At 56.5% G+C, this 15537-nt stretch overlaps 4 protein-coding genes across 4 annotated transcripts; 1 reads left to right on the forward strand and 3 right to left on the reverse strand.

Annotated features, from left to right (window-relative positions):
- Positions 1-256: 256 nt before the first annotated feature.
- On the reverse strand, positions 257-3571 carry K437DRAFT_261339 (Pkinase-domain-containing protein; the record flags this gene model as incomplete). The annotated part of the gene is made up of 3 exons (XM_013389806.1): positions 257-2326; positions 2389-2847; positions 2921-3571. 3 exons carry the CDS (start codon positions 3569-3571, stop codon positions 257-259), a joined length of 3180 nt encoding a protein of 1059 aa, XP_013245260.1.
- A 1301-nt stretch (positions 3572-4872) lies between these two features.
- Positions 4873-7299, reverse strand: K437DRAFT_254178 (alkaline phosphatase-like protein). Its single transcript, XM_013389807.1, has 4 exons — positions 6747-7299; positions 5239-6674; positions 5087-5169; positions 4873-5025 (listed from the first exon to the last, which is right to left on the reverse strand). Exons 1-4 carry the CDS (start codon positions 7238-7240, stop codon positions 4960-4962), a joined length of 2079 nt encoding a protein of 692 aa, XP_013245261.1. The 5' UTR covers positions 7241-7299; the 3' UTR covers positions 4873-4959.
- A 269-nt stretch (positions 7300-7568) lies between these two features.
- Positions 7569-12566, reverse strand: K437DRAFT_232250 (uncharacterized protein). Its single transcript, XM_013389808.1, has 4 exons — positions 12425-12566; positions 8740-12216; positions 7960-8660; positions 7569-7894 (listed from the first exon to the last, which is right to left on the reverse strand). Exons 2-4 carry the CDS (start codon positions 12131-12133, stop codon positions 7784-7786), a joined length of 4206 nt encoding a protein of 1401 aa, XP_013245262.1. The 5' UTR covers positions 12134-12216; positions 12425-12566; the 3' UTR covers positions 7569-7783.
- A 1282-nt stretch (positions 12567-13848) lies between these two features.
- Positions 13849-15499, forward strand: K437DRAFT_266597 (uncharacterized protein; the record flags this gene model as incomplete). Its single annotated transcript, XM_013389809.1, has 2 exons — positions 13849-13971; positions 14063-15499. The coding sequence occupies 2 exons, from the start codon at positions 13849-13851 to the stop codon at positions 15497-15499; spliced, it is 1560 nt and encodes a 519-aa protein (XP_013245263.1).
- Between the last annotated feature and the right edge of the window lie 38 nt (positions 15500-15537).

The following is a 15537-nucleotide window of genomic DNA, read 5'->3' on the forward strand; positions in this document are numbered from 1 at the left end:
CGGAACTGGGTGTAGTGAGTGCCGCCTATGTTTAGCCATTCCCCTCAATCGACACATCCATCCTTCTGCAATGAATACGGACGGCATCGAACCCTCGAGTGCGTGCCAACTTCAGTCAACTGCATTCAACAGAACAACCGCGAAGCCAAACAGCAACGTCAATGTGATACATGGCGGCACACCGATGTCATCCCGCGTCCTGCAAGTTCAACCGCTGCTGTCACAGTGAAAGAATTCATGTAACTTGTGCTGTAAATCACTCTAGCATGCTACTCAGCTCATGACTCAGTAAATCGAGCCACCGGCCGACATCTTCGACACGCTTTGCGAGTTCGAGATTGACATCATCCTTGCTCATCAGGTGAACAAGATCCAAGGGACACAGTGACGCCTCCATGGCACCAGCATGCACAGACTGGATGCTCTGCGCCGTCCACGGCTGCGGCAGCGACGCTGACGCACCCGCACCACCCAAAGCTACCCCGCTCTCGGATGCTTCGCCCTGCATTCGCACTCGTCCGCCGTACTCCGCGCGTCCACGCGGAGTGCCCATCCCCAAAGAGAGGGCGGAGAACGCCGGCTCGGCAGCGCTCGGCATGACCGTCGAGAAGGAGGTCGACGCACCTGGTGTATCGCCGCTGATGCCGAGCACACCCGCATGGTGCTGTCCCCTGCCTGCCATGGGCGATTCTGCGTCGCGTATGCCGTCCAAATTCGAACGGACGAGCTTCAGCGCCCTCGGTGGGGTGGCGGCGACGACCATCGATAGCTGCGAGCGAACGAGGTGTGCAGTGCCGGCGCCGATCCCAGAAGGAACCCCTCCGCTGCGGCCACCGCCGACCGAAGCTTGACTTGTGCTTCGCTCTCGCCACGTCCTGGCGAGGTGGCCTGCTGCATCCGTGCTGCTGCGCAGAGTCGGGTCGCTCCCGCCGTGCTGCTTGCGCGTGTGTGAAAGCCCGGACTGTGGGTTTGTCCCACCCTCGATACTAGCGGCAAGGGCGGGCTTGGCCCTATCGATGCTGGATTCCGCGCCAACTTCGTGGACATTTTTCATGTGCGGAGGCGGTGTCTCTGGCGCGCTTCCCGTTCTTGGGCGGCCAAAGGAATCTAGCACCGGCTGCGACGCTTGGCGTCGGAGCACCAGTGCGTCCGGATCGCCAGCTGAAGGCCGGCGCTTCTTGATCGGAGCCGGGTGCTCGCTAATCGATCGTGAGAAAGGCGGCATCGCGCCTTTGATCGCATCAAGGCGCCGTCCAGCGTAGCCGCGCATAAGCTTCGAAATGCTCCCCTTGGACTCATGCTGTCGCTGCCATCCAGTTTGCTCGACAGCCGGCGAGTAAGAGCTTGATCCTGGGCTGTGGTACGTCGAAGAGAAGCTCGACACGCTGCTCTTGCCCCGCTTATGCGAATGCCCACTGCGGGAAGCAGAACGCAAGTGCGTAGGAATAGAGCTGCTATTCACGCTCGAATTGCTGCTGCGGTGCCCACTTTGGCTCACAAGATCCTCCCGACTCGATGTCGCGCTTGTGCTTGTCCGCGAGTCAGGTCCAGCATCGGTGTCTGAGCGAGTAGACTCATCACGACATCTCGTTGGCTGCGGGATCGAAGCAGACCTCTGACGCTCTGATGGCTGTGTGGGGCGTCTGAAGTGGCTAGCGCCGCCTCCGCCGCCGAAACGGAATGGCGCATTGCCTGTCCCGCTGAAGCCACCATTTACCGCAGCAGCATTGGCGGCAGCAGTAGGCTTGGAAGTCGCCTGCAAGGCCTTCTTCGGCTGTATTCCTGCACTATTGGCGCTGCTTTTAGCAGTGGCACTATCGACGGTGGTCGAGGGGGTTGGCTGGCGCAGAGTTGGCGTTTCAACCGGTGTGCTGAAGACAGGTGCATCCTGCGAGACTGTTGGCGTTAACAGTCCCTCTGAAGGAAGAGCCTCTGATGCGTAAGGCTGAAATGTCTGAGGTACAAAACCTCCATACGTGTCTGCGGTGTTCTTGGTATCAAAAAGCCGCGCGAGCGGGTGATTGCGAAGTTGAGCCGGTAAGCGTGAGGCTTCCGGCTCGTCGACCTCGGAGATGGCTTCGAAGGTTTGGCTTCCAAGCGTACTAAACTCCCACCCCTCATCACTCTCGACTCCATCGAACGCAAAAGAGTTGCGGTTGCCGGGATCATTCAAACCAGCAAGGCCAGCGCCGAGTAGGCTGGTCCGCATGCCGCCAGACTTGACCCAGGAGCTGTACTGTGTCAAAAGCTCTTTGAGCGCACTCGTTGGAACCTTAGCATAAGTTTTCAGCCATTTGCTCTTGCTCAGCTCATCCGCAGTTGGGCGCTGCGAGCAGGTAGAGGAGAAAGGTCAGCCCTTATCTAGTGCATGAGAAGCGGCAAACTCACCTCAATTGCAACTTCATTCAGGCAGTTCGAGACAAACTCTCTCATTAGCTGTGAGTGTTGGCCATCTGCCGGGAGCCTTGGCGGCGTCTGCTTGGGAACGAGAGTGATCACAGCTAGCTGGTCGAGGTCCGCAAGGGGCGGGTTCCCAGTGGCCATTTCGTAGATCGTGATGCCCAGACTCCAGATATCTGCACTTTGATCGTACAGCTTGCCTTTGGAAATGACCTCTGGGGCCATCCAATAGGGTGTACCGATCATAGTAGATCGCTTGTTCTGCATTTGCAGATTGGCAGCGATTCCAAAGTCACATAGAAGGATCTTCCCAGTATGGGTGAGCAAGATGTTGGCTGCTTTGATGTCTCGGTGAATGATTCCTTGCTTGTGGAGGTAAGACAGAGCAACCAGCGTCTCCCGGACAATCACAGCATTCAGCTTTTCTGGAATCACCCCCGACTTCATCTACGGAAAAAGTGGCGTGGGGTGTTATTGAGTAGAGAGCATGGGTACGGGTACGGGTACGGGCATCACTTACGAGTGTTCGGATACTGCCGCCTTCGGCAAAGTCCATGACGATCCAGAGTTCTGGCCCTTTCATCCAACAGCCCCAGTAGCGGACAACATTGAACTTGGACGCCTCCTTGAGCTGGCTCAAGACAGCCACTTCATGCTGTATATCCTGCACATCATCTTCCGGTGTGTCCAGATTGACGACTTTCAGTGCGACAGCTGTGCCTGTTGCAACGTGCACCCCGCGGTAGACGGCCCCGTACGCGCCGCGACCCACGAGCTCCAGTCGCCGAAAAATGGATTGCACTCCGGGTGCAGAATTGGTGGATGACGATGAAGAACATCGGTGGCCGTCACCAGGCCCCCCGCCTCCATTTCCGGAGCCACCGCCTCCGGTATTCCCTGCATCACCACCGGCGCCACCAGTTCCACCGACGCCGCTAGGCCCCCCGCTGCCTATGCACCCATAGCCCGAGCGTCCGTTCTGGGGGCCTGCACCGGAGACGTTCCAACCGCCGTTGCCATTTGCATTGCTGTTCCAGCCGCTGCCATTCGTGGATGCGACAAGCCGTAGAGGCGGGGTGTTCGTCGATGCATTGCTGCCGTTGTCCGAATCGAACAAATTTACGAGATCATTGAATGAACGCCTGGGAAGAATGCGGTGTCGAATCGGCATCATTGCAGTCGGACTGACCGTGCGCGAAGGGATTCCTTCCAGCTGTGGTTCTTGAAGTGCTCTCTGCGACCCCGGTAGCTCGGGACGTGAACCCTTTGCGCTTTTGGACCACAAACCTGGGGGGGGATCCACGGATGGAGCAGCCGGCAGCGAAGTCGAGCTCAAGCTTTTATGGCGCTGTAATCGAGGCCGCTGTATCTGGCCTGAAGACTCAAAGTTGCCGTGCAAGTAGGTGTCATCATCACTTGGAAGGCGCATATTCTGACCCTGCCTGCTGCAATAGGAGCCTGCCGACTCGGGACTCGATGCCATCTTGGCGAAGGCGTGTGGTTGGTGGCATCTTGGCATCACCAGGAATCGTTGCGGACTTTCAGCTCCTTGGTACTCATGAGAATGCGAAGCGTTGATGTTGGAAAGGTCCGAGTTGGAGGCTTGCATCGGTGACGGTGACGAGGAGCCGAAATGAACCGTCCGAGCGTGTGATTCGAGTAGCAGTGCTTCATCACTCCTACTCCGCCAGTCGACATGCCATGACGGGCAACTCGTTCCACCGAAAGTACTTGAAGCGGTGACGCCACAGCTGAGGCCTTCGTTGCTACTTTCAGTATCACTGCCCCAGTCAGAATTGTGGTCCTCTATTCGGCGGATTGGCGACCGCGGAGAGTGCCATGATCGCAAAGTATCGCCCTTCGCATCGAGTTGGTTCCCGTCGGCAATGCATCCTATGTAGAACTTTCTTTCATCAAAAACAGCTTCGATCAATTTTGTGAGGTCTCTTTGATGGAAACCGGCCGCGCCGGCGCCATCCGCTCTTAAGAGCATCATCATGTCCAACTTGTGCGAATGTGGGGCCAGGAATGTACCTGAGAGTGGTGCGCTTGTGCAGTTGCAATTGCGCAGAGTCTGCACCTGCTACTTGCTCAAAGCGATGCTGCTGAGGTCAAATGAGTGAAGCTGCCGGTTTGATAACTATCGAATGCATCGAAAACATGGAAACCTGAAGAGGAAGAACGAGTCGGGTGCCGGAGCATAACAACAACTCATACAATCTCGCCATCATTGTTCCACATCGCGCGTGCGGAACAGCCCATGAGGTCACATACTCTTCAAGATGACTTCAACTGCATTTGCAATCAATTCCACTCGAGCATGCTACAGCGGTGCCGACTTACGCGAAGCTGCCCGCCATGCTCTATGTGACTTCCAAGAATTTTATGCTGGGAAAGGGCACTCCCGAACCGCCGTCATGACGCAGCGTGGGATTAATATATATGGTTGCCATTCAAGCCAGTCAGAAACAGTTTCGCCACCTTCATCTAGTATCCGACGTCGAAGAAAAAATACATAATATTGTGACGCTGGAGTAGCGCCAGGTCTCTGTGGCTTGTTCATGCGAGCTCCTTGGTAATCTTCCCAAGGTCTAGGGAGAGATACGCTTCAATGAAAGATCCAATCTGGCGGTTGAATTGTATGAGTATCGCTCGGTCATCACCCTGAAACGGAATCAGCACTCACATCGGTATTCTCAATGTTGCCACGCAGACGGTCGATGCCAGGTCCACGCCCAAAGACGTTGACGTCAAGCCCCGTGTGACCAGCTTCGATAATTGGAAGGTTAGTGCTGAAGAAGAGATTTGCACGCAGCAATATGGAAGCGCAAAACTCACATGTGGACCATCCAATCTCTGCCCTGCGACTCATCGCATTGGCGATGACAACCCTGCAGACGTCTCTGACGTCGAGGGGCGGGTCCTCCATCATCTGCGAAGCGGGGATCGAGGCAATGCACTGCGCGATGCTGTCCACTTCTTCGTCCGTGGGCAGACCACCGGTCTGCTCCGTGAAACCTGCGCCCTGCTCACCGAGCGTCTGGCTGCGAATGTATTCTGCAAGGTCCTGGGAGCTGCGGCGCTGCTTTGTCGCAAAGCCAACCAGTTCGGCGCTCAGCATTTGCGCGCTTTGCTTGGCGCCAAGGAGGCGCTCAGGGTACCACGCGTAGTTAGGGTACGCTGCTGTGAGCTGTCGACCAAGCGTGAGCCCTCCAGTCTCGTGATCTGAAGTAGAGATGAGGATGGTTCGTTCGCCTGCCGCGTTCTTGCTATCCACAAAGTCGCGGACAGTGGCTATCGCCTCTTGGTAGGCCAGAATCTCGCGGGCGTGGCAGGCGCCGTCGTTCGAATGCGCGCAAAGGTCGATTTGTGAGCCTTCGATCATCAGGATGAAACCGTTCTTGTTAGAAGAATCGGTATCAAGCATGTGTAGAACCTTGCTTGCGAGCATCTTCAGACTCGGGGGTCGCTGATCCTCTGCAATTGCGATCCTGTCAATCTCGTATGGAGTGTTTCCTGGAGCGAGCAAACCCAAGAAGGGAAGGGCAGACTTGTGGCTGTCGATGTGGGCAACCACATCCCGTGATCGAGCGCTTACTTTGATTTCAGGAATCTGCGCTGCCGAGACGTGGGCCAGGACGGCGTCTTCGTAAGATATGTGCGTGGTCATTGAGGGCCGGCGAGCACGGGCATCCCGAGTCCAATTAAGCGGCCAAGCTGCCCAGACATTCCAGCCAAGCGCGGTGGCATCTGCGACGAGGTCTACATCGTCGGTTCTGCAGCTCATGGGGTGGTCGCGGTGCATAAAGTTGCAGCCACCGCCACCGATGGCCAGATCCAGAACGCGAGACGTGCCATTGCGACCTTTGGGATCATCAAGCGTGCCGAGAACTGCTTGCGTTGCAATGTCGGCCTCTAGGGCTCTGCTTGCCGCGTGACTAACGAAGGCGGCCGGTGTCGCATCAGTGAGTCTGCTCGTGACGACGACACCGGTGAGCATGCCACGCTGATTCTTGGCAGCTTCGAAAAGTGTGCCGCATTTGCGACCTTCTGAATCGACGCCTATCGCACCATTATATGATTTGAGCGCACAGCTAAACGCCGTGGCACCGGCTGCCGAATCAGTGATGAGTGACGAGGATGAGCGGGAACGGTGAGTTCCAATAAGCAGGTCATCCAATGGGAGAGGCTTCGGAGTCGAATACGGGACGTTTGGAATACTCGAGTTGAGTGCAGCGGCAAAGGAGCGGGCAAATGTCTCTCCAGCCGGTCCACTGCGTTAGGAATGACGATCCATGGCGATTAGAGAGCGTAATTTAGGACATCGATGTATGATGGGCACTCACAAGCCGTCGCTGATCATGAGGATGACATTCGTCTTGGCGCTCTTCCAATGGGGTGGGCTGCTACCCGGCCACCGCCCACTGAAATGGGTGTGGGTGCTTGCAAGCAGGTTCAAGACATAAATGAGGCCAGCCACAATGAGCACACCTGCTTTCATGGGGCTGCCGCCGAGTCTGCGCCGCACGCCATGGGGAACCGACAAGGGCGAGCGGGAGGGTTTGCGCCGGTCATCGTGGCGGTACAGAGGCAGGCCATCATCTTCTGATGCCTCCTTGCTTGCCAAAAACTCATTCGATGGAGGCTTGCAGCAGGCCTGCGGGCTCGTCTCCGATAATCTATGGAGCGAATCGTTTGGTGAGGCATGATTATGATAGGGCCCTGTCCTCGTGGCCGAGACCGAGTCGGGCACGCACTGGTTAAGGGGAGTATTTTGCGAGGTGGAGTTGGTCGTAGGGTGCTTGAGGCCGCGAATGGCCGCGAATTTACTCTCGCTCATGGCGAAAGAATCCACAGGGAATCTCCCGGGAGGTTCGAGGGTGAGCTGTTGGTCACTGCGGAGCGTAAAGATGGGGGTATATATATGGAAATAGGGGGTGTATTAGCCATATATGCTGACGAAAGTTGAGAGATTAGGGAGCCCGTGACAAGCGATATGCACGGGCGGAACCCTCGCCATCTCACCTCCGCGCTCCTTGCTTTGGATTCTGGAATGTAGATCGTGAACGATCCTTACGAGGTGAGGCTACAATGTAGTGGACGATTTCGTATCTGGTGTCTGCAGAAGGCAGAGCCGGGAAGCTACCACAGGTAAGGCTATGGTCCATGACGGAGCATCTCATGCCATTTTGGATTATGGCCAAGGGATCTGGTGTAGTGCAGGAGTTGTACAGAAATCAATTTTCTACATCATGCTCGTGCGCCCTTCGCCGCCACCCCGGTAGGCCTTCATTACAGAAGCAGTAGAAACACATGTGGCACCGCATTCCTTCAAGCACTGCTGCAACTGTCTGCGTGTCCGGCAGTCAAAGCAGGTACTGTTTCAAAAGCCGAGGCCACCACGAGTTATCTTGACTGTGGCGCCCACTGGCTCTGCAATCCCTCCAACCTGCCCGATGCCTGCACCTTCCTTCCATCCCATCATAGACAAAAGCTGAAAAATCGCAAAAGCTTCAGCAAGAATTTTTGGGTACGCTAGCTCCGCCTGAATCTGCTCACTTTGTGCCCAATGTTATCCGCGCCAATCTTATCAGCTCCCAAGCCAACCTCGGCCCCTTCGCGATTACGCGGTGCATGAGCACCTCCGCCTGTCTGACCAACCGTCTTGGGCGCTTTGCCCTTGCCGCGCGCAGCAGCCTTCGTGCCGATACCCCACATGGTTGCCTTTCCTGACAAAATACGCAAGACCTTGCGGTGATCGACCTCAATACCGCTCCTGGCGAGCTTGATGAGGACGGGGAAACGAGCCTTTCCGGTACCTCGACTTTTGCTCTTCAGTCCGTATGCAGCTGCTAGCATGTGCACTTGAGCACGGGATCGTTTGTCCATGGGCGGCAGACTCATCGTGTCGTTTCCTGTGTCACGCAAGAAGATCTGGATTTGGCCGTTGAGCTCATTCAGGTTCTCCGCGTGGCGAAGACCGCTACCACCATCCTCTACGTCCACGTCTTCGTCATAGTCCAAGTCACCACGAGCACGAGCCTGGCGACGAGCGCGTTTAGCTTCTTTCTTGGCCGTCCTTTCCAATTTGGCGCCTTTATCATGCGTGTTGTGGAAAGGATCCGCAGCTGCAGCTTGACGCTCGGCTGCGCGCTTCTTCTTGTTCATTGCTTTCGTCTCGCGATCTTTGTTCCATTGCAGCTGTAGGTCATCCGCCCACAGGTCGCCTTCCTTCCACTGCTTCTTGCGTTCCTTGCCTCCTGTGTAAAACATGCAGAAAGGAATTGCTCAGTCATCACGAGTGATCCAGGAGCAGCAAGCAAGTTGTAAGGCCCTCACCCTTTACTGGAGGAACTGATCCGATACCAACGACGCGGTCTTCCGCATCAATGACGACATCATCGTCGACGAGATCACCAAAGTCTCCGCGCTCGATTTGCCGGAACAGCTTTTTGCGTGCGTTACGATCGCGGCCGCTGATGACAACTGCGTTCTCTTCAGTGAGCTTTTCGATCATCCGTATGAAATCTTCATCGCCTTCTGCCCATGTCATCCGACCCCGGAACATGCCATCATCCGAGTCGCTAACGCCGTCAACGTCTTCATCTGAATCCGAATTCGAAGATTCACAACCATCCTCCTGGATAGATCCGAAGGCTCGTTCGCCATCGTCCGATTTGCCCGCATCGCTGTTGTCCGATTTGCTTTCCTGCAGCATTTTTTCCTCTGCCATTCGGACTACGCGGTCCAACATGTTGTCCTTGTCGTTCTGAGCCAGCTCTTCCACGAGTCCATCGCTATCTTCATCGCTTGCCCCCTCGTTTTCATCGTCCTCCTCACTCATGGTCATCCACTCTTCCTCTTCGCGAAGCCGCATCTCGTCTTCGATATCTTGCAGCGTCATTTCGCGATGCCCGCTCGCGCTCATGCCACGCATGAAACGTAACATGGCGTCCATCTCAGAGTCCTTCTTGCCATCTGACTTCGAGGTTGCGGAAGGGTTGATTGTGTCAATGTGCTCTTCCTCTTCGTCGGCGTTGCCCATCGCATTGGCCAAATAGTCGGCTAGAATGGCTTCATCGACATTCTGCTTGCGGAAGCGGCGGCCATTACGCTTCCGTTGTCCTTGCGCGGCTTTTGGCGGAAAAATGACGATGCTGCTCTGGGCCTTGCCACCATCGGCTACGCCGGCACTTGCAACGCCTTCCTGCAATTTGAGACTCTCTTGCATGGCTAGTTGTAGCATGGCGTCATCCTGCTCCTTCGATTGAGGTGCGCCAGCCGATGCCGCAAGAGCAATCCTGAGCGCTTCACCGAATAGTTCTCCATCATCGGATCCACTTTCTTCGCCCAATTGCATATCTTGATCGAGAGCTTCCCCATCCCGCATTTCTGGTGGCCCGTCGCTGCCCCATTCTATGTCCGAGTCTCCGATCCGAGGCACCATGGCCGAGCGCTCAGATCGCACGGTTTCTTCAGCTCTCTGGCGCCTACGAGCCTTCTTCCCGGCATTCCGAGCCTTCTTGCCCTTCCCTCGTGGCTGCCGATTAAGCGCGTTCCAGATAGATCGAGGCGCAGGCGGCAGTGCGGAGAATGCCACTGCAGAAGTCGTTGCCGCGGGTGCACTGATAGGCTCTTCAAGGATGGTGATAGAGCGCAATTCGGTGTGCTCAATGGCTTCGACTAGCGCCGTGCCCTCCCCCAGAATCTCCTTCACCTCACCTTGACGCAAGGAGGGTAAGCTCAAATCCCCAGAGTCCTTCAACTCAGCATCCCCGGTGGTATCCAGGACGAAAAGATCTTGGTCTCTCTGCATCTCAGTGTCCATATCGGTAGTAGGAGTCGGCAAAGTCGGCGAATCAGCTGCATCCTCAGACTCTTGCCCGAGGTCGATGACGATTGGTTGGTTCTTAGACGGCTTGCCATGGGGCGTCTCGGCATCCTGGGCACCTTCGCCTCTTGCCAGTCTTTGGGCTGCAGCCGCCGCAAGGATCTGATCCAGCTGTCGTTCTTCCTCCGAGTCACTCTCACCTGGATGCGAGCTTCCCATAGCAGGTTGCGACCCGTCACGAAGCCACGCCTGCGGGATGAGAACAATATCGTCATCTTCTTCGTCATCTTCACTATTAGACTTATCGTGATCGCAAAGCTCGGATCTGGCCACAAGCGACCCGACTGGGAATGAAGAATGCTGGTTATGTGACATCTCGGCATTCTGGTCTTGCGGCAGCACTTGGCTGCCAGGATACACAGCCAGCAGATGCCGTACAAATGCATCCTGTCGTTCAGCGGCGGCTGCAGCGGCCTCGATTTGCTGCACTGAGCCAAATTTCTCTGTTGACGCGATCAGCTCGGGACCAAGGACATCCCTCACGAGGGCGTCGAGATCGATGTTTTCTGGTGGCTGGTAAGCTTGCCTTCTTGGAGGATGTGCGACTTGTGCATCGGCAACTGCAGGCGGCTTGAACCCGAGTCCAGCCCCGCCGACAGCCCATGCGGCAGAAGAGTTGCTGGTAAGACGCAGAACTTCCTTCTCAGCTTTATGCACTAAGTCGATAGCATCCTCTTGCGTTCTGCCCTGCTCATTGACCTCGCCTTGCTGAGAGGTATCACTGCCATCCAGCTTGTTCCACTCGCCCTTCTTCCATTCGCCTTCAGCTTTCTTGAACAGGATCGGAACATGCAGGCGCGCTCTGCCTTCGTCTGCGTCGCGGGCGCCAGAGAAGCGCAGCTGCTTTCCGAATTGTCCTCTTGAGGAAAACTTAGAGCCGTCTCCGCCGTCAAACTTGCCACTGCCCCCGTTCCTGGCGGCCCAAGTTGGCCCGAGGCCGAATTGCGCCCGATAAGCCGGTGGTATTCCAGCAAGATATCGCGCGTCGCCTTCCTGCTCAATCGGACGAATCTTGGGGTTCTTATTCGCCTTGCCGCCATAAGTAGTGACACCAGGCGCAGAGGCAGGCCCAGCATCATCAACTCCACGTGAGGTATAAAACTCGGGAAATTTCGTCTGTTTAATCCGGCCACTGTTGTCCGCCCTCTTTCTCCTCGCCTTTGATGGCATAGCAGCAGTGTTACTACCTAGTAATTGCTGCTGCTGCAAGGAAACAGCGAGGTCGTAGTCCGTGTGTTCTTGGCTCGGCGAGCTGGTTGCAGGGAAAGGTGGATGTTGGATTTCGCTATGAGGTACAACTTTGCGCTTGTAAGAATGATGGAGCTGAATGGCAACATCTTCCCTAGGGTCGTCCGAATCGGACGCGACGCCGTCCCAGAGACCGGCATTCGACGGTTGTGCTTTTGTCTCCGCCAACATCACTTGAGCGTCGACCGCTGTGTCTGCACTCCCGCTCGCCTTGTCTCGATTCCTGGTAGCACTTCTTTTGTTGAGGTCATCGTAGTTGAATTGAACGGCATTGGCACCCTGCACGGCAAGATGGCCTCCGCGACCTCTTGAGCCCCTTCCTGCGCCGCGGGGAGTCAAACTCCCCGAGCCGCCTCGACTGCCGCGCGGTGATGAATTTCCCTGCGTGAATTGCTCGAGAAGATGCGAATCAAAGCCCATTGGGCCCAGAATGCCTCCTCTTGCTCCCCTGCCTCGACCGCCTCGGCCTCGGCCAGTGCCTCTAGCCCCTCGGCCCCGTCCGCGACCTCGAGATGGAGGGGCACCAGTGGCAGAGCCATTCAAACCTTGATTTCCAGCACGTGCAACATCGTTTGACTGCTCCTTCTTGCACATCGTGTTTTTGTTCTCGCTTCCCAAGTGATATGTTTAATGCACCTTGGTTTTGAATCTACGATGCAATAAGGAGCTCTATTGGACTGGGGGCGTGGAGGAAGGCGCATCAGATTCGGTCAACTGGTTGAAGAGACATGCCTTTAGATGCGTCTCGAAGCGCCTGCGGCACGCCAACTCCGCCTGGGGCACACCCGGGAGCTGCCTGGACACAGTCACTACAAAGGCCTTGTGACTCATTGCCGCCACCAGACAGGGTTCGGCACCAAGAGGGCTGCGAGAATTACGACTCACCAAGCAATGCGACAGGCCTGGCAGCTGAAGCGTGCTAGCTCTCCTCCTCATTGGCAAACTTCTTCCTGCACCTGAACAATGCGTTGAACAACGCACATGGACGTGACGTATAGGCTCACTATCATCACCAGCAACCACCAATAACCTCACTCTCGCACCAACTTCTCTGGGCCTTGCAAGGAGGCGCGCGAGGGCGCGTGTGCGTGATGAACTGGAGCATGATTCAGTCTGGCCCCCGGGTTCCGCATTCCGACTTCCGCCAACGTGCCTCACACGCGAACTAGAACGCGAACTAGAACGAAAAATAAACAAATAAAAAAGCAACTTTAAAAAGAATCAAAGGTCGGGCTCCAGACCCCGTGTTCAACTAACCTGTGGGCACTGTGCAGTAGAGTTTGAGTCTTCCGCGTGCCCTTGTCGGCGCAGAGCGCGGACCCTGGTCAGGGCCAGGGCTGGACAGATAGATCTTCGATATGCTTTGGAGAGTCTTATCAACAATATACTCAACGACTTGGGTGCTGTGAAAGTGGTTCGATGATTTGGTTGCCATGCGGTGACGCGTGTTTATTTACAGGGTCGTGTACCATCGCCGCCGCTGATAGCAAAAGGCATGTCTACGTTGGCTGGCGTAAGCAGAATGATAACAGCAGCTTGCTATGCATTTGCTCATGCTCGATTAATGGGGTTGGGATTCCTCTTTGTATTTGATCGAGAGATAATGACGATATGTTGAGGAAGTGAAGAGCAGAGAAGCGCTGCCAACAACGCACGCTGAATGCAACTTGCTTGAAGGAGGCCATAGGCACTTTCGACCGTCTCGTTACTGTATTGACGGATTCCCCCCATCGGCTCATCCCTCAACCCAAAATTGTCACATGGTTCGATCAGCGGCCAGCATGGAGTAGCTTGCACAGCAAATCGATGATGTGAGCGATGCACACACACCCCACCAGCTCGTGTCACTCATGTACTTGTAAAGGCTGCCGTTCATGAAAGGGAACTAACACCAAAGCCAACGACAACGACAACTCTGACACGACAAGCGTCCGTATCAGAGAGAGGATTGCAATTCGTCGGTCCATCATCAAACGGTGACCGTCGCTTCCTCATCGCTTCACGGTTCTCACCCTTCGGGCCCCATTCGCGCCTATTTCCCGCTGTCCCCACACCGCCCCCGCTCTCACTAGGTTCTAATTGCTTGCGCTGGTGGATACGTATGTACAACACGATTGAAGCTCAGCTGGCGGTACCAGTGGCTGATCGACTCTGAAGGAAAACCTCACCAGTGCTGGCCACGCAAGCTATTGCAGTTCGCAGCGAATGCCGACTGCACTCGGTGACTTGACCGTCAACAACTTATGCATAACGTAAAAAGCCACACTCTCCAATTTCGGACACCAAGAGGCCTTCACCAAGTAAATGCCATGGCTCCACTACCGCTGCACCCAACAGTCCCGGCCATGACGTCGGTGCTCGCATCCTCGCAAGATAGACCCGCCATCGACGATGAAGACAGGCCCATCGAGGTGCTGTTCACCGGGTTCGGGGTGAGTACAAAACTTGCGGAGTAGCGTGCAAGAATCATCCTGCTGATCATCTACCGCATTGGTCACCAATGTTTCATGCGCATACATGCAGCCCTTCTCGAGTTTCCAGCACAACCCCTCCTGGCTGGCCGTCAAACCGCTGCACGGCCTTACCCTACGCGGAAGCACCTTCCCCGCAATGGGCAGCACCTCGACGACGACAGCGGCGCAGCATCAGGCCAATGACATGCGTACGGACAAGAAGCGCAAGGCCGTCCACCTGCAGGCGATCCAGATCCCCGTCGCGTACTCGGCCGTGCTCGACACCGTGCCGCGTATCCACAACAACACGCCGCGTCTCCCGCCACCCACGGCCGAGCCGTGGCTCGACCCCGCCGGCGCGCACGATGGCAGCGCTGGCGATGGCCGCTCCTTCCCACACGGCTACCGCGGCCTACAGCATGTGCCGCGGTCGCACCGCAGGCAGCAGCAGCAGCGTAGTGATGACGATGACCGTACAGGTGGGCGTGGAGGGGGGGAAGGTGACGGCGGCTACGATGTCGTCATCCACGTCGGCGTCGGGCGCTCCGGGTTCATGCGCTTAGAGACCCGGGCGCACAAGAGCGGGTACCGGTTCCGTGATAGGAGAAATGCCCTCGCGCCGTTCGTCTACGGCGACCAGGCGGCCGTGGTCGCGGTGTCGGCGGACTCTGGTGGGTTTGGCAGGGAAGTTACGCAGCCTTGGACTCCAATGCAGCGGTATGAGATGGAGCGATTGAATCCGCAGCAGAAGGGCGATGAACCTGCTTCATTTTCTTCATTGACATGTGCGACAGCGAGAACGATAAGCAAAGCACCCGAAGGCGAGGGGAGCGAGGACGAGCTTGAGCCCGAGCCCGAGCCGGCGCACGCACTTCGGCGCGGCTTCCCCGCTTCCGCGTACCCCACTAGCGAAAGCTTCCGCGACGAAGAGCGGCCCAACGGGGCCCCAGACTGCGCGGCGGACCGTCCCGTCGACGTGCAGGCGCTCATGAACCATCTGCGCGCCGTGCTCCCGCGCATACCGCCCGCGCTGCTGGAGACGCACGCGCAGGTGCAGGCGAAAGGGCAAAGGCACGATCAAGGCCAGTTACGACACGGCAGTAGTGCGCACGCACCATTGCAGCAGCCGGCGGAGCATATGCGGCAGTTTGGATATACATCACAGCCAATGCTGCAGGAGCAGGAGCAACAGCAGGCACAAGCTCGAGCGAAAACCCAAGAAGCCGTCCCAGTGAGCCTCAGCGCTGACGCAGGTCTCTTCCTATGCGAGTACATCTTTTATGCCTCCCTGGCGGAGAGCAAGCGTGCAGCAGGGCAGGCTGGTTGTCGCCATGAGGTAGCAGCCATGGATGAAGGACCGGAGGGCCTAGGGAGGGGTGAGGCATGGCGAAGGAAACGCACGAAAGTCCTGTTCGTGCATTGTCCGCCTGTAGGACAGTACATGAGCTCGGAAGAGGTGCGCGCAGTGCTGCAGGAAATTGCATGGTGGGTTGCTGTGCACGACTGAGCATCCGTCGAGGTTGTATGTAGGATGGCATGGTGTCA

This window comes from Tilletiaria anomala (assembly GCF_000711695.1).
Source record: "Tilletiaria anomala UBC 951 chromosome Unknown K437scaffold_10, whole genome shotgun sequence".
NCBI classification, from domain to species: domain Eukaryota; kingdom Fungi; phylum Basidiomycota; class Exobasidiomycetes; order Georgefischeriales; family Tilletiariaceae; genus Tilletiaria; species Tilletiaria anomala.